The sequence below is a fragment of the Plectropomus leopardus genome, chromosome 9 (assembly GCF_026936395.1).
Source record: "Plectropomus leopardus strain MGB_pleo_1.0 chromosome 9, ASM2693639v1, whole genome shotgun sequence".
Taxonomy (NCBI): Eukaryota; Metazoa; Chordata; class Actinopteri; order Perciformes; family Serranidae; genus Plectropomus; species Plectropomus leopardus.
In genome coordinates, this window is record NC_142184.1 from 13438736 (window position 1) to 13466153 (window position 27418).

General features: G+C 39.9%; 2 protein-coding genes across 3 annotated transcripts in view; both read left to right on the forward strand.

Annotated features, from left to right (window-relative positions):
* The window catches only part of LOC121947444 (fibulin-2-like), a 33030-nt gene extending 18643 nt beyond the window's left edge, over positions 1-14387 (forward strand). Inside the window, exons 7-17 of the mRNA XM_042492506.2 lie at positions 721-831; positions 1381-1482; positions 3443-3574; positions 6863-7000; positions 8133-8273; positions 9056-9184; positions 9784-9909; positions 10274-10390; positions 10499-10627; positions 11020-11143; positions 11873-14387. Of these exons, the coding sequence (XP_042348440.2) occupies positions 721-831; positions 1381-1482; positions 3443-3574; positions 6863-7000; positions 8133-8273; positions 9056-9184; positions 9784-9909; positions 10274-10390; positions 10499-10627; positions 11020-11143; positions 11873-12230 (1607 nt within the window). The 3' untranslated portion in view covers positions 12231-14387. The remainder of the gene's footprint in view (positions 1-720; positions 832-1380; positions 1483-3442; positions 3575-6862; positions 7001-8132; positions 8274-9055; positions 9185-9783; positions 9910-10273; positions 10391-10498; positions 10628-11019; positions 11144-11872) is intronic.
* Positions 14388-22702: 8315 nt separating this feature from the next.
* Positions 22703-25501, forward strand: LOC148188699 (uncharacterized). Of its 2 annotated transcripts, XM_088081469.1 has the most exons (5): positions 22703-22807; positions 23250-23618; positions 23692-23754; positions 23879-23983; positions 24276-25501. In XM_088081469.1, the coding sequence occupies exons 2-4, from the start codon at positions 23351-23353 to the stop codon at positions 23953-23955; spliced, it is 408 nt and encodes a 135-aa protein (XP_087937595.1). In that variant the 5' UTR covers positions 22703-22807; positions 23250-23350; the 3' UTR covers positions 23956-23983; positions 24276-25501. The 2 variants fall into 2 exon arrangements, with proteins under 2 accessions (XP_087937595.1, XP_087937594.1); XM_088081468.1 differs by having other exon boundaries at positions 23879-25501.
* The last annotated feature ends 1917 nt before the right edge of the window (positions 25502-27418 follow it).

The window sequence follows — 27418 nt, forward strand, 5'->3', positions numbered from 1 at the left end:
ATGTAGCAGACATTTCCAGTGATGCCAGTACACAGGAAAGCGGTGCCATTTGCTCTTTGAAAATATGATTTACAGTCAGCGTTCCTGTCAGGAAGACCCCATTTGTCGTAATTTGTCTACACATACACAGTGTATTATTTTCCTGGTCTCTTTGAGTTCCTTCCTGTCTGCAAGCTCTGATACTAGCCTAATAATAGTTATTTTAATCACACACTAACATCCCTTTCCTGGACTGACAGCACTGCTCAACTAATCTACAAAAAAAAGCTTTTTAGCTGAAGAAAAAAAGCAGCATTTTCACTATCATAAAAATATAAATCATTCTTTGCACAAGCTCAGGTGCGCTCAGATGTACAGTTTGGAAGTATTTTCAGGTGAAGTTGTCTGCAGTGTTTCAGACTTTAATCAACACTAGCTTTCACCAACACAAGCCTGTCTCAACAGGATACTAATGCCAGAGCTCTCAGCAAATTACAGTGAGGGATGGGGCTCACTAATAAAACCAAATGTTTGTCTGCAGGCAATGTTTTTTCCTGTCTCACCTTCACTGCGATTACAACTTTCATCTGTAGCTGCCAGCCTCACATCGTCAGATGAAGATGTAGGAATTGCACAAGGTTTAAGCCTCTAACTAAGACCGCAGTAGATGGAGAGGTGGAAGCCTTGATTACAGTGTAATTCATCGCCCCCCTTGTGATGGGATTATTCATGTTTCTGCAGAGACGGTGGACGAGGAGAACAGACTGAAGGAGGATGACAGAGTAGCAGCCGAGCCCACTTCACCGCTTCCGCCCCCCACCCAGCCAGTTGTCCCACTCAACCCCTGTGAAGGTTAGAAACACACAGCTTAATGAGGGGAGAGGGAGCTGCAGGAATGACAACCCACGACGAGCACTTTCATTCATCCTTGCGTCTTAATGGGAAACTGGAGCATCCATCTCGATGCAGTGGAATATGTTTAGAGGAGAAGGCGGCATGGGCTGCTATAGATTGACATGTTATTATGTCGGATTCATGCTTTCCGAGAAATGTAGTTGTGTTGTAAATGTCAAGGGGTGAGATGCTATCAAAGGTTAGTTTGTTTTCAGCAACGATTTCTCCATATCATAATGTGCGAAGGTTCACATTTTGTTTGTCGTGTTTGGTTGTCATAACACCAGGGTGGAGGTCTACCACACTGTGGGCCAAAAGTAGGAAATACAATATGACCAGGTCAGGGATCAACCTGGAAAAAGGAAATGAGCAAACGGCAATACAGTAAATAATGTTCTGTCTCCCACCCAGAGCCACAAAGCACTCCTCTGTTTCACCCTAAATTGTGTTGTGTGGAGTTTTAGTACAGTATGTTTGATTTGACCTCACTATATGGATTATTTTCAGGAAACGGCCCATGTGAGCAACACTGCACCTCAGTGGGTGGAAGGCCACAATGCTCCTGTTTCCCAGGATTCTCTCTTACATCTGATGGACACTCCTGCGAGGGTAAGGGACCAAAACTTAGTTATAATGCTGAAAACATTTTCTCACCTCACAGCAGGGCAGCATGTGGAAATTTCGTGCAATCACAGAGGTGAAAAATGGCCTGCAATTTCAGCCCTCATTTCTGTCGTCTGTCTCAGCCAGAGGGGTTCCAGTTATGGAGAGTTTCTTGGCACGACTGTCCGCCGCTGATTTGTCTTTTTCTCTAATCAGCGCCTCTAGATGTGCAGAAGAGATACAGCCCTAATCCCCTTCACTCTCCACAACACACTGTGGTGCTGGCAAATAAAATATATAAATGGGAGACATTCTTTTCATCTTGTTCCTGAACTGAACCTCTATACCAGAGGAATCATCCCAACTATCCATGCATTTTTTACCATATATCTGAACTGCATCCCATATGTACGCTTTATTTGCACTAAGAGTAGTGTGTGTTTTATCATGAGGCTGATCAGCTCTAAGCTGTCTCTCTGGGGATATATCTTTAAATTAAGCCATAACCTCTCTCCTGTTTGACAGCCACAAACTGTGGCAGTGACACAGAGAGTAGCTCAGTGTGGTGACAAATTTCTCATTGTGTGGAGGTTATACCCAGTGGCCTCACCCCTAATCTCTCTCCCTGAGGAGGGTCCAACCTGTCTCTTTAATCTCCTTCTGACTGCAGAGTGCTACACTCAGACCACTGCTCAGCATGTTTATGCCTCTGTGCCGCTGATAGCTGTGCCTGGAGTCATTATGTCTTTGGATTGCCACTGTCCACTCCATTCTCATGATCGCGATATCTCAAGAACACCTTTTGGGAATTCTTTTAAATTTGGCCCAAACGTCCACTTGGACTCAAGAAGATTTTGGTGGTCAAAGATAAAGATCACTCTGACCTCGCGTCAACCAAATTAAAATGTACAAGAAAATTACCTCAAAATAAGCAGCAAAAAAAGTAAAACATGCCTTAAAAATGTATTGAATTAATATTTGTATTATGTTCTTTTTTTCATATCATTTATCATAATTTATTTCAAATACAAAATTATTACAATTATATATATAGTTTTCTGGACATTTATCCCTATTTTTGGATTATTTTCTAATAATCCTCTCTTCCTTTTTAAAACATTTTTTAGGTAAGATTTCTTGCAATATTTGGGACATTTATTGCCATCAGAAAACTGATGTTGATCCAGGTTTCAAAGGATTAAGAACACCTTGAGGGAGTCTTTTCAAATTTGGCACAAACGTCCACCTGGAGTCAACGGTAAACTGATTAGATTTTGCTGTACAAATTTCAGGGTCGATGTGACCTTGCATCTGTGAATGTGATATCTCACAAACACCTCAAAAGAATCTCTTCAAATTTGGCACAAACGCTCACTTGGACTCAAAGATGAACCCATTAGATTTTGTTGGTCCAAGGTCCAGCTCTCTGTGACCTCACAAAACATTTTTTGTCCATAGCTCAAAAATTCATACACTAATTACGAAAAATTTTCACATAGTTGTCGAACAGGATAAAATATCCAAAAGGTCAAAGGTCAACTTGACTGTGGCATCATAATAATCTGCAAAATAACTTCTCAGGCCATTATGTAACACCATAATCCAGGAACAGAGGGAGAGAATGTGCTGTTGCGGGAAAGATGCATGTGAAGCTGATATGGAACAAAAAATGCAGTGTGTGTGTGTGGGTGGGTGTGGGTGGGTGGGTGGGTGTGTGTGTGTGTGTGTGTGTGTGTGTGTGTGTGTGTGTGTGTGTGTGTGTGTGTGTGTGTGTGTGTGTGTGTGTGTGTGTGGCATGAATGTAAACTGTAAGTGCAACTTGACTGCACAGTGTGCAGAGGCATACAGTCAGGAGGCGGAAATTGTAGTTGTACATGTCTTTATCCAGCATCTTCTACTGTGCACTTTTCATTATTTATTCTCTTTCTTCACACTGGCACTTTTGTCTTTTTTTAAAAACATCTAGATATAAATGAATGTTTGTCCATGCGAGCCTGCCAGTTGAACGAACGTTGCCTGAACACTGCTGGAAGTTATATCTGTCAGAGACTGATCACCTGTCCCCCGGGATACCAGATCAACAATGACATTTGTGAAGGTACTGTACATCTTATCAGCATCAAAGTATTCACTTCCACCTGCAGTGAAATATGTTGTAAATACCAGCAGGAGAGCATGTGTATTACTTCAAGTTCACAATGTAAGGAAAGCACATTGTTCAGGCAAACAATCACTTTCACCACCCTTGAAAGTAAGTATTAAAATTAGAATTTTTTTTAAATCTCTCACATCCAGTGATTATTCAATTTCACATATGAGCACACAGACAAGAGGGAATAATATGAAACGTTACTCCAGAGGGCTGTTTTCATACTATTTTCATAGTGCTAACTCTGAGCATGAAGAGCTGCCTGGCTTGTCTTCGTGGGTGGCGCCCAACTTTGAGATGCAATAGTAAACCTCCCAATACGTCTCATTATTTCCATGCACCATAAATTGAGCCTGTGCTGAGGTCTCATTCATAAAGCAGCAGCAGTGTTCAGGAAGAGGGACCCCTAAGATAAGTTTTAGATGTGCTGGAAGTGCTGTTTGCCGCTGCAGATGACTTTCATTGGGCTCAAGGAGACTCAGCTAATCTGCAGCTCCTTGTGAACTTAAAGATGTTCAATCATGCAAAATGAGCATCTAGCAAGAATTTATATTTAAGGGTAATCCTCCAAACAGCTGCCACTTCATGCTGCCGACATTCAATGGGGAAAATATAGTCTTCGTGCTGCATTACCTAGTCCCAATTCATGGCTCACTAAGAGACTGTAATGAAACACTCCTTTCGCCCCTTGCGACAAAGTCCCCACACAGGGAGAAACGGAATTGTCTTCCCCTCCCTACTCTAAACAATTAAGACAGTGAATTAATTGTGCAATCGTGTATCAATATCTACTGTCTTCCTTACTCAGCGCATTCAATTAAAACACCAGATCAACACATTTTGTGCAACAAATCATCTCCTTTTTTAGTGTCACAGGAGATGTCCAATACATAATACCTAAATCAATGCACTTTACTCTTTCCAGTTGGAGCAGTGTCTCATTTAAGGTCAAATTTAGACTTTTTTTGCTATCAAGTAGGAATTGCCAGTAGCTGATACAGCATAAATTCCTATAGTGCAGATTTGCCAACATGTACTTAGTTTCAGGTGAAAAAGTGGTCTTAGGTGAAGCTTACAACTAACTTAGTAATTCATGGCAACATTACACTTCTTGTTCACATTATCCAATGCATGGTGGGGAAGGATTAGGTCGAAACAAAATAATCATAGATCTGTGTAAATATGCTTTTTATGTTCTACACAATCATTGTTTTAACTGCAAAGAGAGATTATGCTGTCATTGTGGTTGTTAAGCTACTGTATATTTCTGTATCACCAGTGTTCTAATCTATGTATTTATATTTCATTCCTATACAAACATTTTTATTCACATGCAAGTATTGAAAAAAAACCTTTTGAAATAGAGGAAACAACGACCAAGCGTCTACAGCCACAAGAGCAGCTCTGTCAGGCTGAACTTAAAAGAGGTCTATGCAATATTCAGAGCATTAATATAGCAGCAAACATTTGCTATATAAAGATATGGACTAATGGCATCCTGAGCAGAGAATGAACTCAGGCTAACTCTGTGTGTATTGTAATCTGAGAGCCGGGTGCACATGCATGTGAGTCTTGTGTGAGTTTCCTAATGGTTACCTAATCAGCACCACTGTGCAGTATGTTGTGCCTCAGAATGACAGCAGTGAGAAAGCGCAGCACCTCCGGTAGCCCACCTGGTTAACACTGTTAGCTTTGTCATTACTGTTGCCATTGTTGGCACTGTTTACGCTGTTGACATAGTTGGGTGCTAGCTGGCTCGGCCACTATCATGAAAGCTACATGCAGAAAACCCCGGAAACATTGATACACTCAGCTAACACCAACATGACAGAGCTGGTATTTAGCATATATAATGCTCACCATCTTGGTTCAGATTTTTAGCATGTTACTGTTTGGTGATCTGCACTAAAGACAAGTAAGCCTACAGCAAAGGCTGATGGGAATGTCTTGATGGTGTTTATTCATAAACAGAATTATATCTCAACCTTGTGGTGGTGCTACAGGAAAATTTAGGGTATTGCCAATGTCATTAGGATTTATTGTCTGGAAATCACAAATCCCAATTTATAGCAATTCATCCATAGTTGTTGAGATATTTTAATTTGGATTGAAGTGTTGAACCACGTGAACAAATAACAGATTGCTATTGCCCTGCACAGAGCCTGGCTAAAAACCCAAACAAGTAAAATTGCACAAATGTTTTGTATTTATATAAAGTGTCCTTGCACATGCATAGTATATTAATGGCATTCCAGCCAAACTTATTCTAGTAATAGCACTATATCACATGTCTTGCTAACACATGCAGTGACTGTGCCACAAAGGGAGCAAAAACAGTGGAAAAATACAGGCAATGGTTAAATTTTCAGGAGGTCACGGCCAATCTCTTACACATTTATCCTGCTTCCTGGCTTTTCTCTCTCTGTCTCCGTCGGTGTCGGGCTCACTCAGCTACTGCTGGCTCTGCCAGGCTTGTGACAGCAGCAAGATGCTCAATCACGATCTGCTGTTTAGAGACCTACCCTATATCAGCAGGGCTGCTTGCCAGAGCTGTTTGAGGCCTCTTTACAGCAATTACAGGGGTAAAATCATGCAGGCCTGCTTGAAAATATAAGACACTCATGCATTATGCACACACACATACATACACACACACATACACTAACACACACACACATGCACCACATTTTTTGTTCCTGTGAGATTGTGATTTCCCTCCAGCTTTGGTTCATACTTCGGCAGCAGATGTGGAAGGCTGATTGACAGGAGGTGAATCCCCCAGTAGACAGGTGTTAGAGCACTCTAGAGGACTCTACTGCAGTGCTCATTCACTCACTGCACATGAGGGCCACTGCATGTGACTTCGGCTGGTTTGACTCATTAAATGCATTCATCTCGCTGGAATGATAAACTGTCATTGAAGCCATTTTAGTTGCAATTAGCATAGATAAGATTTCTGAGTTGTAATACAATTATTTTGCTCTTGATTAACTTCTAGAATATTGACAGGGAACACGTCATGATGGATGAGCACTTGAACAATCTGCCACTTAACCACAGTGCCATCCAGTGGTCAAATATGAGGTTACATGCTTGTGTCTTGTAGCCCGCAATGTACTGTAGTTAACACATGAAGTGGATTATTAGACCAAGACTAATAATGTTTGATTTGTGCTTTATTTGCAATTAATCAAGTATTCAGTCCTCATTAGCTCATTTATTGATCTCCATCCTCAGATATCAACGAGTGTGTGCAGCAGAGCCATAATTGTGGGCTTGGCTTCGAGTGTGTGAATACAGAGGGCTCGTTCAGGTGCAACCCCAAACCTCGATGTCCTGTTGGCTTTAACCAGGACGCACAGGGCAACTGTATTGGTAAGAGAAATCACTTTCTCACTGAGATGATCATACAATTGCATTTGTCCAGTATCAGCAAGGTTTGCAACTGTTCTAAATTGATTAAGGGCAAAATATATGTAGGTTTTCATTCAATTAAACATTGTTTTTTGTGATTTTAACCATTTGAAACCTGAGCAAATATGCTTGATTTCTTTTGAAAACATAGCAGGAAGGCCATGAACAATTTGAGAAAAAAAATGTCCTAAAAAAAAAGAAAAAAAGAAAAAAAAATGATATAATGATAATAATAATAATAATAATAATAATAATACCTTCAAAGATTTTTAAAAAATATGTAGTTAATTGATAATTATATATTATATACTAGTTTTCCCTTGCTTTTTTTCTTTTCTCCCTAGACATTTTTTCCTTGCTTTTTTAAAAAAAATCTCAATCTAGTAATTTCTTGCAGTTTGCAAACTATTTATTACCAAGTTGCTCATTGCCTTTTCCCCATGTTTTTAACATAAATTGCACCAATTTGTTCAGGATTCAAAGGTTTAAATATAAGTGAATGAATAAGTACATGTTGTGGCATGATGGTTAAATCTTTTCCAAAATCTTTTCCAAAACAGTCATCATTGTGTTTTATTTTAGAGATCCTTTGTCTCGTTCCAAAGCACAAGTGAGTGCACAAAATTTCCCCACAGGTGAATCACAGTCCATGGTTGTACGCCATGCAGGTGAATCAGCACGTCTGCGGCGACAGAGGGGTTAAATGCCACACAGACAGGAGATCAGACAGGTTGCTGTTAGGGGCTGCAGAGGGGTGGATAAAAGCCAATCCTCTGTCCTCCTCCAGTACAAACTGATGTTGTGGAATTAGCCCCCAGGGGCAGGAACTGGGGCATGTCGAGGCAGCCGACGCCCCTGTGAGAGGAGTGTAAAAGAAATGCTCTTAGAAATGAGAAAATTGTGAAAATGTCAGACACACACTACAAAGTTATCCGAGGGAATGCAACTGTGTGATGTGTGTTTGCTTTGATATTGCGGTGTGGCTAAAGAGCTGCCCTCTGGTCTCTCGTGCCCTGCTTTTGTGCCTTTGGGTCTTCCTTGTTCTTCTGTCTTTCTTCATTCTTATCTTTCTCTGTCTCTCTTTCTGTTCCAGACATTGATGAGTGTGGCACTTCGGCCCAGCCATGTGGCCGGGCATTTAACTGCATCAACACAGTAGGATCCTACGTGTGCCAGAGGAAGATAATATGTAGCCGTGGCTATCATGCCAGCCCAGATGGCTCCAAATGTATTGGTAAGATTTGTAATTGTCATGCATGATGAATGTGTCATCAGATAACACATTCATGCATGATGAATGTGTTATCTGATGATTTTATGGACATTCCTATGGACATAGAAGCAATTCATTCAAGAAGTAAGGTTAAAGGTCCAGTTCATAGGGTTTAGGATAATATAATTTGGCAGAAGTTGAATATTATTTATAAATAAATAAATAAATAAAATATCTATATCTATCTATCTATCTATATCTATATATATATATCTATAGCTATCTATCTATCTATCTATATATCTATCTATCTATCTATCTATCTATCTATCTATATATATATATATATATATATATATATATATAATTCTTTAGTGTATAATAACCTGAAATTAGACATTGTAGTGTGATTGTTACAATAGAATAAGATGTTTATATGTACATAGGGAGCAGGTCCTCATGCATGCAGTCCTGCATGTTGCACTACCATGTTTCAACAGTAGCCCAGAACGCGCAAACCAAACACCAACTCTAAATAGAGCCATTTAAATTTTTGTGTTGGCCACCATTTTTAGCAGCCCCTTTGCAATGAGCTGAACAGCATCAGAAAAACACTGGTTTAAAACATCTTTAATTAAATAATTGTCATTCTAATGTAGCACAGAATAGATATTATTTCGCAAACTAAGAAGACGGTCAAAAGACTAACAAGAAATTGCATTAATTCATTCATGGTAGCTGAATGTCATCATTGTCATTTTATTGATTTTTCCATCTCTTTACTATTTATGTGTGACTTGTAGATGTGGATGAGTGTCAGAGCAGTCTACATCGATGTGGAGAGGGCCAGCTGTGCCACAATCTGCCCGGCTCCTATCGTTGTGAATGCCAGACAGGCTATCAGTATGACTCATTCAGGAGGATGTGTGTAGGTATGTTGCACATTATTCACATTGTCATGAAGAGCCAGAACACATGCCTTATTCTACACATAGAAGTTTTAAAAGCAAGAAAAGTGGAGATTGCCTTTACTCCCCTGTCTCTCATGCTCATTCTTTACTCTCCTTTGCTTCCTTTCACCCTTTATCACTTTCACACTTCTGTGCAGCCACCCCTCTTCTTTGTCTGCCTACTCTGCTGCTCCTGTTTATTATTCTGCGGTGGGAGAGCTGCTGCTGTTTGCCAGCCTCTGCTGCTGGCTCCTGCAGTAGCCATTGGGCCGATCACGTCTCCTGCTGCAGAGGACTCCGTTCTGCTCCTGCCACCGCTGCTGCTGCTCCCTCTATTTGTGATTCACTGTGTTGTGACTCTCATAATAATGGACTCTACTCAAGTGTTTAGACTATCAGCAGGCAGCTGGTCCCCTCACATCACACTCTCGTTGACATGCACTCAGACACGCACAGGCATGCACACGTATACGCGGTCGTGCAGGGCAACGAACCTGCTCATGCTCAGTTGCACACATGGGTGCAAACACAAATGCAATACACATTTACAGTGGTATGATGACACTGCTTCTTTCTCTCAGATGTAAATGAGTGCTGGCGCTACCCCGGCCGCCTCTGTGCCCAGACCTGCGAGAACACCCCAGGCTCCTATGAATGCTCGTGTACCTCTGGCTTCCGCTTATCCGGCGATGGCAAGAACTGTGAAGGTGTGTGTGTGCATCCATGTGTACATGTCGGTGCTTGTGGTTGTATGTTTTTGTGAATCCGCGCGTGAAAATATGCCTCTGTGTATGTGTGTGTGTGTTTGTTGGTGTGCCAGGCTTGTGTGTGAGCAGATTCCTAGACTGAGCTGATATTAAAGCTGGCCACTGTGCAGCATATGACTGAAGAGCGATGGAAGCAAGGGGTGTCAATGTTACACTGTATATCATGCCATGCCTTAAAGCGCAAACCAGTAAAAACATAATTGGTGTAATAACAACATTGTGTTTATATGTTAGGATAAAAACATTGAAAATCCTTTGATCAGGTGGATTGTGACAGTAATGAGCTCTAACCTCTAATCTCCAGATGTGAATGAGTGTTTGGCCAGCCCATGCAGTCAGGAGTGTGCCAACATCTACGGATCCTACCAGTGCTACTGCAGACAGGGCTACTACCTCAGGGAGGACGGGCACACCTGCGAAGGTGGGGCACACTCCATTACACATCACAAATACCACGTTTATACCAAACATATGTTTGGACAAGTTTATGAATCAATCTCACATGATTTACTTCCTCTTTGTCGTCCAGACATCGACGAGTGCTCCCAGAGTATCGGCCATCTGTGTACCTACAAGTGTGTGAACGTTCCCGGCAGTTACCAGTGTGCTTGTCCTGAATATGGATACACCATGTCTCCAAATGGTCGCTCTTGCAGAGGTGAATATCCCTCTATAAAACAAAACTAACAAAATGCACACACTCATTGTACTGTCTGCTTTAATACAAGTGCACCTCACTGAGTCCTGCTCTAAAATAGATTTTAAAAATGACTCTGCACCCGTTTAACTGTACATAGAGTGTATAGTAATGGTTATGCTCAGATAAATATAATTGGTACTTTCACAGTGGCTCAGTAATTACACAGGCTGTAAAACTTTATTGGCCTAAAAATCTTGTCTCGCTAATTTGAATTTTTTACTTGAGCAGCTTTTCATTTTACATGTTTCCGCAATCAGGGTTTTTCTTCAAAGTTCAATTGTGCTGTGACTAATGCATTTCCTCATCTGCAGGCAGTAAACCAGCCCTTGTGCATTAACTGTGTGTTTTAGATATTGATGAGTGTGCCACAGGGGCCCATAACTGCTCTCTAGCTGAGACCTGCTACAACATCCAGGGAGGATATCGTTGCCTTTCTCTCAACTGTCCACCAAACTACCGCAAAGTGTCCGACACGTAAGTGATTAAATCAGTTTAAAACCCATTCCAGTGTTCAGTGTGATGCCTCATTGACCTTTCTGTTATGTTTTTGTGATTGGCATGAGGCTGGATTATTCTATAAAAGAGTTTTTCTTTGAAAGCAAGAAAAGTGAATAAAAGGACAAGAAAAATCTGTAACACTCTCTATAAAGACCACATTTATAGTGCACTATTATTCATGGTGAACTACAATGCATCATAATGTTTATGACTTCACTCATAAACACACATAATGCTTTCTTTCTACAGCAATGGAACATTATAGATGTAAGTTATAATAAATTACAGGTTTAAGTGTCTTAAGTATGTTCTTATTCGTTAGATTTCGACTGATGGTGTTTATAAAATATTACAACTGCTTGCAGTTACCTGTACACACCTCAGCAATCAGCTGTAGTAAGGACTCATAGTACACTATAAAAGTCCATGCATCATAAGTTATCGTTGTATGTGTTAAATTTAGTGAAGTACATGTTGATTAATCTAGAGTAATGGGAGAGCAGGTGTCTCATGCACAGACCTTATTCTTGCCGCAGCGGCCATGAGTTTGACTCTAACCTGCGGCACTTTGCTGCATGTCATTCCCTCTCTGTCCCCCTTTCACGCTTAAATCCAATGAAGGCAAAAAGCCCCCAAAATAATCATAAATCGCTTTGTTGTTGAAGTGCTCTACAACTAAAGTTGCCTTCCCTGTGTCCCTTGTAGGCGCTGTGAGCGGATCAGCTGTCCCAACTACCTGGATTGTCAAAACTCTCCTCTGAGAATCACCTATTACTACCTCAGCTTCCAGTCCAACATCGTCATCCCTGCTCAGATCTTCCGCATCGGACCCTCTCCTGCTTACTCAGGAGACAATGTCATCGTCAGCATCACACAGGGAAATGAGGAAAACTACTTCGGCACACGGAAGCTGAATGCCTACACGGGCGCTGTGTACTTAAATCGACAGGTTGAGGGTCCAAGGGATTTTGCGATTACTGTTGAGATGAAGCTTTGGAGACAGGGGACGTTTACCACTTTCCAGGCCAAGATCTTTGTCTTCATCACAGGCAACTTACTCTAACAGTGAGAGATGTGCTGTGGCTGCAATGGACCCTTTTCATTATCACTATTTAACAATGTCATAAAGTATACCACTGTGTGTCATGATTGGTTTGAGTAGTTAATCTTGTTTATGTCCAGTTCAGTTGAAGTTCATTTTAAAGGGACAGTTCATCCCAAAATCAAAGATACACATTTATCCTCTTAACCCTTTGAACCCTGAGCAAATTGGCTTGACTTCTTTCAAAAACATGGGAAGGAGGCAATGAGCACCTAAAAAGAAATGGGCATAAACATTGCAAGAGATTAGTAAAACGTTACAATAAAATTACCTAAAAATCCTTAAAATAAGCAAAGAAATTACCTTTAGAAAGTGCCAAAAAATCAGTTTTTTAATGCCTGTTTTTTAATGGGTCATTTTCTTGTAACTTTTTTTGTGCAATTGTTGAGACTTTTCTTGCCAAGTTGCTCTTTGCATTTCTCCCCATGTGTTCAAAACAAACCATTTTCTCAGGTTTCAGAGGGTCAAATGCTTGTAAAGGGGTCTAAATTCATCACAAAAAAACAAATGTGATTCCAGGTGTTAAAGGGTTAAGCTGTAGTGCTATTAATCAGTCTAGATTGTTTTGGTGTGTTTCAAAGTGTTGGAGATACCGGCCATAGAGATGTCTCTTGACTGTTACAGAACTGCATGGCAATCAGATTGTGGCGCTCAAAGCACCAAAAAATATAGTTCAAAAACTCAACAGCAATGTCTCTTTCCAAAAATTATGACCTGGTTACTCAAGATCAACCACAGACCTTTTTGAAAGCAGTTTCATGTAGTTTTCATGCTGACCTGGCATGTCAGGATCATCTCATTCAAAGCAGGTGTGCTAAATTAGTCAAGCAGGGAAGACACAAAGGGGACACAGTCTTCGATCGTCATGTGTTTGGTTAATCTTAGTTTTATTGTTTGATGAATTTGTTATTCGCTTCATTGATCTGAACTTTGTTTTTGCAAGGGCCTGTTTATCTTGGAGGAATGTTAATTTGGGTTTTTTTGATTTCATTTTAACGCAACGGTCAGACAAATCAGTTTAGCCTCACCAAGCAACTCTGCACAAATCCTGCACATCAACTGACACCCAGAGCACCCTGCATCATCAAACCACAGTGAGTACAACCAAATACAGTCAGCTGGTCATATCTACCCTGGCATCTGTGGGTGGCTATTTCGAGCTTATTTAGAAGCCACAATAAAAATAGTTCCTACTTAAACTGCTCACAACAAGGTCTGTGGGCTGTCTTGAGTTACTGGATCATGATTTCTGGAAAGAGACATTGCTTGTAGTTTTTTGGTGCTTTGAGCACCACAAGCTGAGTGCTGTCTAGTTCCATTACGTATATTTGAGAGAAGGCAGACATCTGATAAATAACACTACAGGTAAGAGAACAGAAATATGTATTTTTGATTTGGGGTCAAATTGTTCTTTTGAAACATTGCTGTTAAAGTAGTTTTATATTCAGAAAAAAACTTTGCTTTGTGTCACTGTCAGTTTTCACTGCTATTACGCCTACATGAAAAATATCAAATTATCTTTTTTTTTTTCATTTCTCACTTGAGTTGTTATTGTACATGTCATTAATTTCTAGCGTTCAGCAGACCGACACAAAATATTCCACATTTTCAAAAAGCCATTAAAATCTAAATCTAAAATAATAGCACAAATATATTTATTTTACCCGCAGAATTAGACAATTTGCTTTTGTTTTGATTATTGCAACCAGATGTGAGAAAAGTATTAAAGTGATAACTAGCTTCCAGCTTCAGCCCCAGCTCTTCTTTTCATGCTGAGAGACTTGTATCACCATTTCTCTGCTCATATCATCCTGTTATCAGATGACAGTGTGTAGTTTGATAACCTTGTGGTGAAAGCAGAAGAAAATGTTTTGTAAGAGTTTCCATAACATCCCTAAACGACTATGCCTCTTTTCTTTCACCCTGCGCTGCTGTTTTTCTTTTTTTTTTTTTTAAATTCTTCAAAGTATTTTATATTATATAATGTTATATCACTCTGTATGCTGTATTTTTGTACCCCTGTAATCAAACATATTATGAATGGATGTATCATATTTTTAATGCTAGATTTCTAAGTTGTAAAGTATTTTAGTAAAACATTAAAAAACACCAATGTGGTTTGGTGACCAGTTTTGTTTACTATAAGTAGGAATATTATTCTTTTTTTTTCATTGTGCGTATTAAGAATTAATATGACAGAATAGGAAGATAAAAATAATAAAGAAATAGAAAAAATAGACTGATTAAATAATATTAAAAAAAATATACAACCAACACGTAGTCTTGTGTAAGCGTGTACAAAAAGATAGACATCAGTGCCCTTAATATCATATTAAGTTGTCTGTCACATCATGACAGGAGAGTCACTGGTAATATTGCATGTTGTATACTTCACCTAGTGCAAGTATCTTTCTTCAGATTTATGTAATTGATTTCTAATTCTCATGGTTATTTTTTACATTCGATATATGTCATTTACAAGATCCTTCCATTTAGAGTTAATGAAGTTGTTATCTTTTAAGTCAGTGTTTCTCCACCTTGGGGTCTTGACTCCTACTTTGTGTCGCTAAAGTTTAACAGGGATTGCAAGGCCTTCTTAATTTAAAAAGGTGTGAGAAATATTTTAAAAAGACAAAAAATGATAGAAAACTAAAAGAAATTGTTAATTTTCATTCTCTGCTAAAAAGCTTCATCTTGCTTTAGAGAAGTCTGCTTTACAAAAAAACATAAAGAGCTAATAGAACAATGGACAAGCAGGGGAAGAAAACACTGGATTGTTAAAAAAAAGAAACCTTTAAATTAAAAAAATTTAAAAATACATAATAGGGTAAGAGAATCGTATAAAGCATTCCCAAAAGCTATCATGAAAACTCATCGCTTATGCAATATTCACAGAAAATAATCTGCTCAAAATTCATGCAGATCACTCATTTTACACAGACCCCCTGCAATAAAACGTTCACGTTCAGTCCAGTTTTTGTTATGCATTGAACATAATATGAGATATCCATAAATCATGCCACTTACTCAGGGGTTGTCAGTTTACTCAATGATAGAAAAGGAGTCTTAAGGAAAATGTTGTGAATCACTACTTTAACCAGTTCTTCATTCATAATTTTCACTTGACAAACGTGTTTGATTAGGCACCAGTTCTTGCTTATATTCAGTAGTGAACATTAATCCTCAGTGAAGTTGTTATAGTATATAATCCTCTCTTGTTGGGGCATGCCACACAGTAAATATCCATGCCTATTTACATACCTTTTCACACCTTGCAGGTGAACACGCACGTCATTCATCACACCTGTTTGACGCATGCACATTTTATGAGGCCTAATAAAAGCGATGATCATGTTTGATATCTGAAATAAAATAATTATAGTCTTTTTATATGTATGTGTAATGCATTGTTGGCTCTAAACTGATAAACTCCAGCTACTGCAGGTTGTAACATAGAAAGAGTGACACTCCCACCTACAGGATGAATGCTGTCCTACACTCTGTTTTGGCTTCCTTTTCATGCCAACAGAGCAGTCTTAAAAAATGAAGGAAGGTGCACTGAATTCACATGCATTGAAACAAAAAATCAAAGCCAATTTCAGCATAAAAATGTTATTAACAACAGAGTTAAGATGACCTTCTTTTTATTAAGCTCTACTTTAAGTTATAAGATAATCTTCTGCCCCCTTCTCAGAGTTCACTGAACCTCCCGGACCTGCTGTAATCATCGGAAAGGGTGTGTGTTTCTCTCTGACAGCTGTATTAATGCATGCTGCACATCCAAACAGAGCTGCTCGCCAGTTAAGATGAGTTATACTGCCGAAGGTCATTTCAACAAAAGAGACTGATTTCTGTTGATTTCTGCACTAATTTTAGTCTCTCACTCCTTGCTCGGTGAAAATGATAACAGCCGGTTCCTCCCAAAAAGAGTCGAGGAAACATTCAATACTCATACTTCGAGTTGAAGACGTTCCTCCTGACATAACTCATAATAATAGCTACGTGTGTATGACTGGCTCTCAAACACACCCAGTGACTGAGATGCCACTGTTGGTATGCACAGAACATAACGAGCCCTCGAGCTGTGATTGATGTCTCTTTCCCCTAATTAGCTTTATCTGCTCTTCAAGATTAGGTGGTGCTGTGTTTCAGGGACAGTGAATCACGCATCCCAGACAGGGGAAGATACACACATCTATTATGGGTTTAGGGACACTGACAGGAAGTTTTGAAATGTCCTGGACAAAGGAAGAGGAGCTGTAAGAGAGTTAGATTCATTCGTCTTTGGTTGCAGGGGATGTAAGGGACGCTGTGGGGAAATCTGGGTTAGGAAAATGAATGGGGAATGCTCTCCCTTCAGTCACTGCTAAATGATGACATGCCCTTAAGCAAGGCACTTGATCTGCAGTGCTCAAATGGGTGTGCTTTTTTTTAAAAGGTGCAAACACAAGATTGTACACATTGAAAATAAGTGGATCAAAACTGACCCAATTTGAGTCAATATGGCATCAATACAACAAGGGTTAATTTCAACCAGTATCCATAGAAACCACACAGGACTATGTGGTGGATGAACTTTTTCATCCACCACATAGTTTGTCTTATTAATTGTTACTGCTGGACTCACGTATGTAGTTTTCTGCAAATAACAATATAAGTTTTCATTGGTGATGAAAACTTTCCTGCATGCCTCCAGAAAATGGCAAACATATTGATTATTGATTGAGATTAATTAGGGACAACATTTAACAACAGCAAAACTACATCAAACATGGTATGTTGCTACATCAAAACATGTAGAAAACTTGGCAACAAGACAACTTAAACAGTTCATGCAGTTTGGGAATTACTGAGCATAAGACTGGATAAATGAGACTTAGATTACACTGCACGAGTTGTGTAAGAGTTAGTTATAAATGATATAGTTTTGCTATTGTTAAACTTGGTCCCCAGTTAATCTTAATAAATACGTTTTCCTCACAAATTCAAGGTAACACCACATAATTAATTCACTTACAAATGGCCATTTTTTAGGTAAAGTATTCCTTCAAGGTACTTTTGCTTGTTGTGTCTAACTCAGTTAGGTTTTCCATATTTTAGTTGATATTAAAAAATAACTCTAAAACTGAGTCGAACTAACTTGTTGGTACTGAATAAAATTAACCCACTGTGCCAGACCCAAACTGGGTCAATTTTAATCCAACAATCCTGTACTGGTGGCCCATGTTCCTAAAGGTTACGGCGTCGATCACCAGTTGGAGCCTGACTGTTGACCTTTGATGTCGTTCCCCATCTCCCTCTCCTTTTTCCCTATCTTTTTTCCTTGTTTTCCTGGGACAACTGTTGCATGAAGTTGTGATGTCACAAATATACTGTATACCATTTCAAGCTTGAAACATAAATATTCTAAATGGGTCCATTTTTAATCCATGTTGGAATATTTTGTATTTTTTGTGATTGACATATTCTAATACGAAGTATATAGGGACCTAAGGTGTTTCACTTCTAACGAAACAGTCTATAAAGGTATAAAGTGCCACTACAATGCAGTTGCCGGGGCTGCAATTATAATGCAGACAAGCCAAGAGCACAAATTTGGAAGAACCGGAAACAATGACTGACCAATCAGAGCGGAGTGGGCCTATTCGAGAAGCGGGCTTTAAGAGACAGAGAGACGTTTCAGACAGAGAGTGAATACAGGTGATCAAGCAAAGACAGTATGATAAAAAAAAAAGTGTTTTTTGAAAATAAAAGAATGCCAATATGTTCCATTAGAGACCCAAATCAATTAGGAATCTGAAAATGAGCACAGTATTGGACCTTTAAACACTACAAACAAAGTCTTGGTCACCTCCAATGTATTGAAGTGGTGGCAGAAATGTAAAAGACTGACAAATACCTGGTAAATTAAACCAAAACTACATGCATAGCTCATGAGGAAATGATTTCTGCATAAGAATATAAAATATCTGAATATATACCAAATATTTTATATTTTTGTAATTTGAATGAACTACCTCTTTAACACGCAGAGAACATTGACATAAATTCAAAAGCACTTTGAAACAGAAGACAGAGCAGTGAAACTGAATTGTATTGTGATTGCAGTCAATCTGCACTGGATATAAAACTTTTATAAAAATGATGATGATGGTGGTGATGATGATGATGATGATGATGATGATGATGATGATGATGATGATGATGATGACGATGGTGATATACTTAAAATACCACTTTTGGAAGGAAAAAACTGCAATCTCCCGTGCAGGTAACTGTACAGCATGTGGGTGGAGGTCGGAGCAGAGGCGGGGTGGGGATGGAGTGCGATGTGAGTGGGGGGGGGGGGGGGGGGTTACAGACACGCTTGTCTTTGATAGCTCAGGTGGTCATCACCTGAGGGGGAACAGAGCGTTAATGGGCATTCTCAGCAGCAGACAAGCACAGGCTAGCGCTCCCTCTTCGCTGGCTGCCATAAACAGGGGGAAGTATGCATCATTAGATTAGGTTGGGGCTAACTACCTGCAGTCAAGCCCACTTCATACAGTAGCTAGCAGACTCAACCTACGGCCTCCCACTGCTCCGTATGATTGGCTGGGTCAGATGTGGGTCTTGGAGCACAGCAGTGTGATTGGTCAGTGTGTGGAGTGATTGCCTGCAACACAGATAGAGTTATTACTGTTGATTATGTGTCAGTATTTCTATTATAAGCTAGTATATTGACAAAAGGGTGTGATGACTGCTCATTGACCAAGCAGCTTAATTACATTAGGAGACAATAGACATGGTCAATCTATGAGAAGCCCAACAGCTTACAGTTTATTGCAGCAAATATGATTTATGGATGGTCACATTTATCTGGCCTGGAGACTGGGCGAGCGCAGAGAAATATCAGTTAAACCTCAAAAAATAAAAAAAAAGAGCAAGAGCAAGATATCATGTTTGTCTTAAAAAGTGGAAAAATAGAGCAAAAAAGAAAGACGAACGGTTGAGAAATGCAGAAGGAAAGACAGTGAGCGAGGAATTTGCCTGAGAGGTAAATGAAGGAAGGTATGTAAGGTTGCCTGTCACTTTGAGGCGCCTGATAGCTCTGCCTTGGTGTCATCTTATCACACTTGAGCAGATATTGCACCACATCCCTTATATTCCGCCTTTTTGGGAAGACTTGATCAAACTGCAAGCACAGAAATTTTAACAAAGCCCTTAAAACTGACATTTTGCCTCAAGTCTGACCTATGAGAAGGCCAGGAGGAAGAGATCTGGGTTAGAGATTTATCCCTGAGGGCAGAGACAGAGGAAAGAGAGGCTCATCCCTGCAGGAGTGAATTGACCTGAGGGGAGACTCGTCTCCAAGGCTCCCTGGGTGGGAAGATTTACTGGAGTCTTAATCACAGGTCGACACCTTGGAAACGGGTTCTCTGACCAATAGAAGAGGAGCCGCAGATGATGCGTTGCCTTGTTAACTGCCATTTTGACAGAATGTAATGCCAGACATCTTTGGCATGTATGACTTTTGACACCACAAACCATGTTTTTCACTTTCTGGATGTACTGTATTGACGTTCTCAAAATCAAGGTTGCATTTGTTTGACTGTATAGTATGAAATGTGTAGAGGGTCAGTTGGCCAAAAGTACAGGACAAAAAGTTTTTTGCTTTTGGTTTGTGTAGCAATGTTGATAAATTTGTGTTTTTATGCAGAATATATATTGATATCTTCAAAACAAACAAACAAAAAAAAAAAACATGAGGAAAAAGCTTGGCACAAGTTGCAGGAAATGAGTAAAAGTTGATTAAGAAAAAGACCTGAAAATAAATTACAAGACAAATATAAAACTATTTTTAAAAAAATTTTGTTTGTTAAAAGTTATATATATATATATATATATGTGTGCGTGTGTGTATATATATATATATACACACACACACACACACACACACACACACACACACAGATTAGTCAAGTAAAGGTTTATTGTAGGCTAGACACAAAGCACACCAGGGGCTGTACAAATAGTAATTTAAATTTAATTTCAATTTCAGTTTTATTTAACCAATAGAGAGAGGGAGGGAAGGGCGTGGACTATTGCATACAATGTTTCTATAAGTCATAAAGAACTCTGAACGCGAATCGGGCAGCATCACTAGATGCCTCACCAGAGGCCTAATTTCACTGCTTGAAGTGTCAATGACTCAACGACCGCGCTGAGAACACTGGCCTCATCACTTGTGACACTTGTTACCTCCTTTTAGTATACAACTCTGAAAGTGTATTGTTTCCTACCCATTAGCACTCTGTCCTGCCTCCCTCCTTCTCCTTCTCTTCCTGGTACTCTGCTGAAACAACAGGGTCATGAACCAAAAACTAAACCAAATCAAATGTATTGAACATAATGCTGATGTTGTCTACTTATTATTTTGTTATTTTCTTTCTTTAAAAGTCACCAGAATGCAGGAAACAAAATCTCTGACACTCATATTTTTCCACCCTATTCTTGAGGTCATGGAGGTCGGCAGGTACGTTTTCATGAGATGCTAGTGTGGCTGTAGACTCTTAGTCTTGTATTTAATGTGGGAGAACTCCTAAACAAACAGTTGTTAATTTGCAGATTGGGACCAGGGTAAAATGTATGTTGACTGAAGTATAACAGTAGTGTATTGATAAGAACAGAAAGTGAATAAGTATTGTCGAGTTTATACAGGGCATACAATTTAGTTCAAACTGATATTTACCAGATTTCACGAAATCATTGGTGCCAGTTTACAATCCTCCGCATCTACACATCATAATTAAACTTTCATTTTGTCTCCTTGATGATGATGTTAATGAGGGTGATGATGCAGCAGTAGACTGGTGCATATCAGTAGATACTCTGTAATCCAAACCATTTGTGTGTTTATCTAACCGTAAAACCAATCCCTTGAGTTGTGATATTAAAAAAAAGGGCCTCCCCAATTTAAGCGGTGAAATTTCACAATATTCAGCAAATGAATTTGCAAGATGCAACAGGTACAGCACTGCTTTCATGACTGTCTGCATACCAATGTGACCGCAGTCTAACTATTACTCTCTTTATCTCTGCCCCCTCCGGCACCAGGGTAGAAAATCCTGTGTTCTCTTTCCAGAAAAACGCTTCTTTAAAACTTCTGTGGGACATGTACATTTGTTTGTGTTTACCCCTACAGCAAAGTCTTTTCATGACAGGTCTGTCCAAAGAGAAAGCAAAGCAAAAACAGGATTATAAAGATTGTGTTCAGACAATTTTGTCTATTCTTGAATGATTAAATATGAAACTGCACAGTATTTTGCTGCTAAAGACAACACTCTCACTCAGTTGTATCCTCCTGCCCATCGCCTGAGCGCTGGCAGTGTTTTGTTAGAAAGATTGACGCCTTTGTGTTTATCTGGTGTAAATCCTGTTGTATGTGGCAGCAAGCAGCTTCGTTCTGAGTGACAGCTGCTCAATATTCTTATTCATAAACACAAGCAGCAATCAGCATAAATCATGTCATTCACTGCACTTTATACGCTTCAAGAAATATTTTTTTTAACGACAGTTTGATTTGTTGTTATTTCTGTCTAATTGTCTAACTTGTCACTGATGCACACGCTTATGACTCAGAAGCAACACGCCCAGATAATGGTCCTGTTGCAGTGGGAAATTTCCCCAAGTCTTCACAATAACTTGCGGGTAGCCTAGGGAACTGTTAGGATGCCCGTTTGCATTCAAGGTGAGACATTTCAAGATCCATTCTGGAAAAAGACTTAACCTGACATATAGTAATTTTTCTGGCTGACAGCAAAAACAAAAAAGAGCAGCAGTGGAAAGCCTCATTATGTTGAACCATTGTCACTGCACAGGTATGACAGAGAATGAGTCCTGTCAGATCTGTCACTGTCTCTTTTAGCTTTTTTGTTGCTGTTCTTTAATCAGTTGTTAACCAGCAGCGACGGCAGGGCTGTTATAGTGTGTGTTTGTGCCATCATGGCACAATGTGGTCCTGGAGACAACGTTTGGAGGGGAACTAGCACAGAAGCAGTTTTGAGTACGTCATTATGTGTTCATGTGTCTGTCTGTCTGTGGAGAGTGCGATAGTCTCCAATATGCAGTCGCAAAGCTTTACAGTTGTATAGCTGAGATCACAATGAAGGCTGACTTTGAAGATGGGTGTGGTTCAAACAAGGTAGCCAGAAATATGGGGGACTGGAAGTAATGAAGGGGCCAATGGCCCAATTTACTTGGAAGGCCAACAATTGTTTTAAGTCACAGATCGGCATCACCAGAAAGTCTCTAGTTTCTTTTTTCTCTGTACCAGTACCAGCCAAATATCTCCCACTTCTTCCTGTTGTACTATCCTCTGCAAAGCTTTCCAAGGAAAATGTTAACAAAGTCTCTTCTGGTCTGCCTGTAGTAAAGCTTTTTTTCCGATTTTGCAGGGAATCCAACCCGGGACAGGCATTAAAAATAACTGTATGGAAAATGGCGATCTTCTCACCAATGGTCTTGTCCATGTACGTAGAGAGATTGTTTCATAACCTGTAAGTAACTCCTTGTAGCAGCTTTAAGTACCACAGACAAACTTCACTTCCACTGTACTGGGAAAGCAACAGAAAACCTACTGACTGATATCTCAAAACCTTGGCCAAACACTATCTGTATGGATAAATACTACTAAATTTGGTTTATTGCTGACACTCTGAAAGAGGTGTTAATTTAAATATATGTTGATTATTGAGGTTGTATTTAAGTGTTGATCTGGAGTGCACTACATTAAAATAAATAATTAAACACGTGAGAGAAGCAGACAGACAAAATAATAAATTTAGATCAACCATTGGAAAGATGGCAGGACTCCAAGATACAGCTCCACCACTGAGTCACTGTTACAGCTCTCTCTGTTTGTGTCCTTACCCTCCTTTTATCTCCACCACCTGCCACATAAGTCAAAGTTACAGGTGTGCTTTCTCACAACTTTGGCAGATCACCATCCACCTGTTACATCTGACCTTGAATACACTGATGAACAGCAGACGCAGTGCACAACTGTGCCACAGACAGCACAAAGATCATTTCCAACAAAGATGAAGACTTCCTTGGTCTTCTTAGTGGTAGTGGTTCTCTGCTATTTTGGCAGAGCTCAGAAACACAGCAGTGACAATGATATCTTGCTGCCAGCTCCTCATGCTGAAAGTTGGCATAAAAAGACTCAGATGGAGAGGCCTGGGACTGATGCTGAGCTGAGGATCCCGAGAGACATGGTGGTGAAGCAGAGAGTAGAGCTGAGGCACCTGACGGCCAGAGTAACAGCCGCTGAGAGCCTGGTGGAGGCCTTGGAGAAGGAGAATAAAGGTACACTGTGATAAAGGACTCACTTCATGACAACATGGATATAGATGAGCTAAGATGAGCACTCTTGTTACAGTCATGGAGGTCAGGATGACCGCAGCTGAGAGCTGGGCAGAGGAACTGCAGATGGAAAATGATGGTAAACACTGTGGCCATCTGTTGACATTATAGCCAACCTTGACTGTTTTTTTTTGTGTTAACTTGTGAATTTTTAAAATATGTTACAATATGACATATTTTTGTCACATTTTTTGTCACTTTAGTTCAAGCTACAGAGCTTGCAGCTGCTCAGCAGAAGCACAGTGATCTGCTGCAAAGACTGACAGTCAGTGAAGGCTGAGTGGAGGAACTGAAGATACAGCAGGAGGGTACAGTAAAGGTTAAAGCTTTATGATTTGTGTGATGGATTGTGTGGTTATCAATGTGTGTTGTGATTTCACTACCAGTGCAGGAACCTAAAAATATAAACTGAGGTTAATCATTTTCGCCTCTCTGTTTATGTGTTTTGTGCGTGGGCCATGTTTTGACATTGTACTCAAACTTACCGAGGTATTTTTTGTGTTTACCTCTCGCATGTAACCCTTCACAGGTTGTTATTGATTTTTTCTCACATTTTCTGACTCTTAAGTTCAAGCTACTGTGCTTTTATTCATTCAGCAGAAGCTCAGCACTTTGCAGCAAAGACTGACAGCCAGTGAAGGCCAAGTGGAGGAACTGAAGAAACAGCAGGAAGGTAATGGTTAAAGCTACTTTATATGACATTCAGAGCATTAATATAGCAGCAAAGTGTGCGCACAGCCAAAGTGAGTTTTTTTACTGTAGCAGAAAGTTTTCTGGACATTTTTCTTGTTTATTTTTAATCTACCTTTAAAAAACAAATTCAGGTATTTTTCTTGTCGCCTTTTAATATTTTTTAAAATTTTTATCAAACAAGGCCAAATTTTGAAATAATGAGGTAAATGTATACCAAAGTTATCCCTGTGAGCAGAAACACCAGGCTTCAGACCAGGCAGGCAGACATAATGCAGATCCAAAACACTCTCATCCCAAGTCCTCACATATCACCGCTTTGTCAATGGACTTCTGTATCTACATATTACACTATAGGTATCCTTCTGGGTTTGCTGTTGACGTTGCTGAATGTCAACCAAAGTGCATTGTTAAGATTAGGACAAAATGGTTTGGCTCCATATTCATACAGGAACACCAGCCTCCAGGTTTGTTAGACCCATCCACCAGCCCTCCTGCCCACCTTATAGGCACCCTTGCACTCCTTATATTACATTGTTACTAGCTGCATTTCAACCTGATGCCATCCAGCAGCATATCATACAGCTGCGTCAGGTTCCGTATGGCCTCATTATCAACTGATGCCGTCCATCCGCATATCATACAGCGGCACCAGGTGCCATCCGGCCGACGGGCAACATATAACAATACAAAAGGTTCTGTCTGGCCAGGTTACAAACTGGCGCCACCCGGCAGCGCATCATACTGCCATGAAAGGTGGCTTTTTAGAGTCAATATCTTGCACAGAGATCACTGACAAATTTGACGACTTCAGAACGAGAACAGGCTGGTTGATCTTATCTCGTGCACGAAGGATAAGAAGGTCCCAGACCTTATCTTCTACCCCATTTGCAAACATTTCAGTTGCTATTTTTATTCTTTGATTTAACAGCTACCTGCTGCTAGCTACTTTTTAGATCTCCTGGCGGTTGGTTGCGCACATAATGTAAAAACTGTCGCCTGTCCCATTTACATGGATGCTGATTTGGCGCTGTTACCACCTCTGCTGCAGTTATTAAGGCAAGAAAACTCTGTTCTCCCATTTCAAAATAATACCTTTTATACAGATTAGCTGGCCACACTCAACACCATGTATATGAAACACTGTAGGACTATGTTTATATCTACAGTACAGGTATATGTAAGGATGGATGCTACAGTAGAGGTAACAAACCTGCACCTCATTAGTGAGAATGAGGTCAAGCTTTTTCTGACAAAGCCTTCAAACAAAGACTGGCTAAGGTAGACACATTACGTTATGAAAAACGGAGGGGAAAAAAACTCAAATTCCTGAGATAAAAGTGGAAGAAAATGACATCTCATGAATGTGATCATTGTTTCCTTTCCTTTGGTGTTTCACATCATAAACCTCCCGGAATGCAGCTGCATCAGAGTTTGAGCTTTGACTAAATCCATTCAGACTCTTTGTTGTGCAGTCATTCAGATCGCACAGGTACACACACACACACACACACACACACACACACACACACACACACACACACACACACACACACTTACACAACACCACACCTCAGTTATCAGACATCTACTATGGCTCTGATAACCATGATCAACACACAGCCATGCTCGCAACACCTCCATTCACTGTCAGAGTCTGTGGTGAATTCTTTCTGTCTTTCTTTTGCTGCCCGCTACTTTCCCTGTTATTTCCCACAATTCACAGAGAACACTATCAGCTGCAATTGATCTACAAGCTATCAGATGCCCTCGCGGTAAAATTTCACACCCTTGCTGGCAGATATATAACAGTGGCACTGTGAAAACACACTGCGGGCAACATTACTCCACATCTACCACTGCGAGTTTTGTTAGGACTCCTTTTGTTTTCTAAAGAAAAGTGGAGGCCAGTATCAAACAAGGAGTACTCAAAGGAATAATTCAGCTGTGTTTATGGAAAGAGCCTGGAGTGCATTGGAGACGCGGCGTCTCCTTTGAATGTGATGAGGAGTTTAGATCAGACCTGCAGCTACGGTACGACTAAGGAGCGCTGTTAGTCTGATCAAACAGCTGCCAATATGAAAAGGACTGCCATATCCTCTGAGCAGCCGGGGGCTGTGTGAAATGAATACAGCTCCTCTGGTTTCCCTCTCACAGGCACCTCTTGGGTTGGAAACATTTTTTCATAATTACATTTAATTCTATGTTGTGTCCCCACAGTGCCACTATTAAGGTTAAGGCTATAAGCTGAAGAAGCCTTTCAACGTTTGTCATCAGGGCTTTTGCTCATTTAGAGGTAGCATCATTGATCCGAGTCTAAGAACACAAGAAAACACAAACCTGTTATTTTCAATATTCCAATTATTCCCATGAACACAGTGTCTCTTAATTGACTGTGTGTGTGATGCTGTGAATCCCCCCTTTGTTTTGGCATAGTTTAGTCGCTGATGAATCAGATGGCTTGGGAAATGGATCTTAGTTATGAGTCTTTAATGAGAGCGGGTATTCCCAATTTGAAAACCTTAGTCATTGTTTCATTAAGGTAGTCTTTCATTAGTTTTTTCTTCTCCCTGGGGGGCTTAAGGTGCGAAGGTTCATTAAAGCTGTGACAGTGCCGGGAAGGCTACGTGCCTCCTCTGTCTCACTTATAGCTTTTGCAAGGGGCTCTAATGAACTGTGAATGTTTTGGTTAAAGCTGAGTTCACCACAAAGGGCTGTGTGAAGTATCTCTGATATTCAAGGGTGTGGGTTTTTTTCTTCAACACTGGGGAAACACGTATTAAATGGGGGGGTTCTCCCTCAGGAAATTTTGAGCAACACTTAATTTCCTGCATTTTGGTGAGCAATTTGTTGTTTTTCTGCATCAATTTATGGTGGAAATGTCTTTAATTTAATCAAAAGTAAAAGTCCTATGCTACGGTTTTTGTACATGTTCTATTTTAAAATATATGTGTATATATATATATATATATATATATATATATATATATATTTATTAGTTTATTGTTATTATTAACATTATCATCATGTTATTCTTTATTTTTTCATTGGGT

Bases quoted from the DNA above. Each gene is read 5' to 3' on its own strand.
- LOC148188699 (XM_088081468.1), top strand. From the start codon at position 23,351: ATGAAGACTTCCTTGGTCTTCTTAGTGGTAGTGGTTCTCTGCTATTTT. The intron at 23,619-23,691 runs GTACACTGTGAT...CTCTTGTTACAG, and splicing joins CTTGGAGAAGGAGAATAAAG to TCATGGAGGTCAGGATGACC. The intron at 23,755-23,878 runs GTAAACACTGTG...TTGTCACTTTAG, and splicing joins ACTGCAGATGGAAAATGATG to TTCAAGCTACAGAGCTTGCA.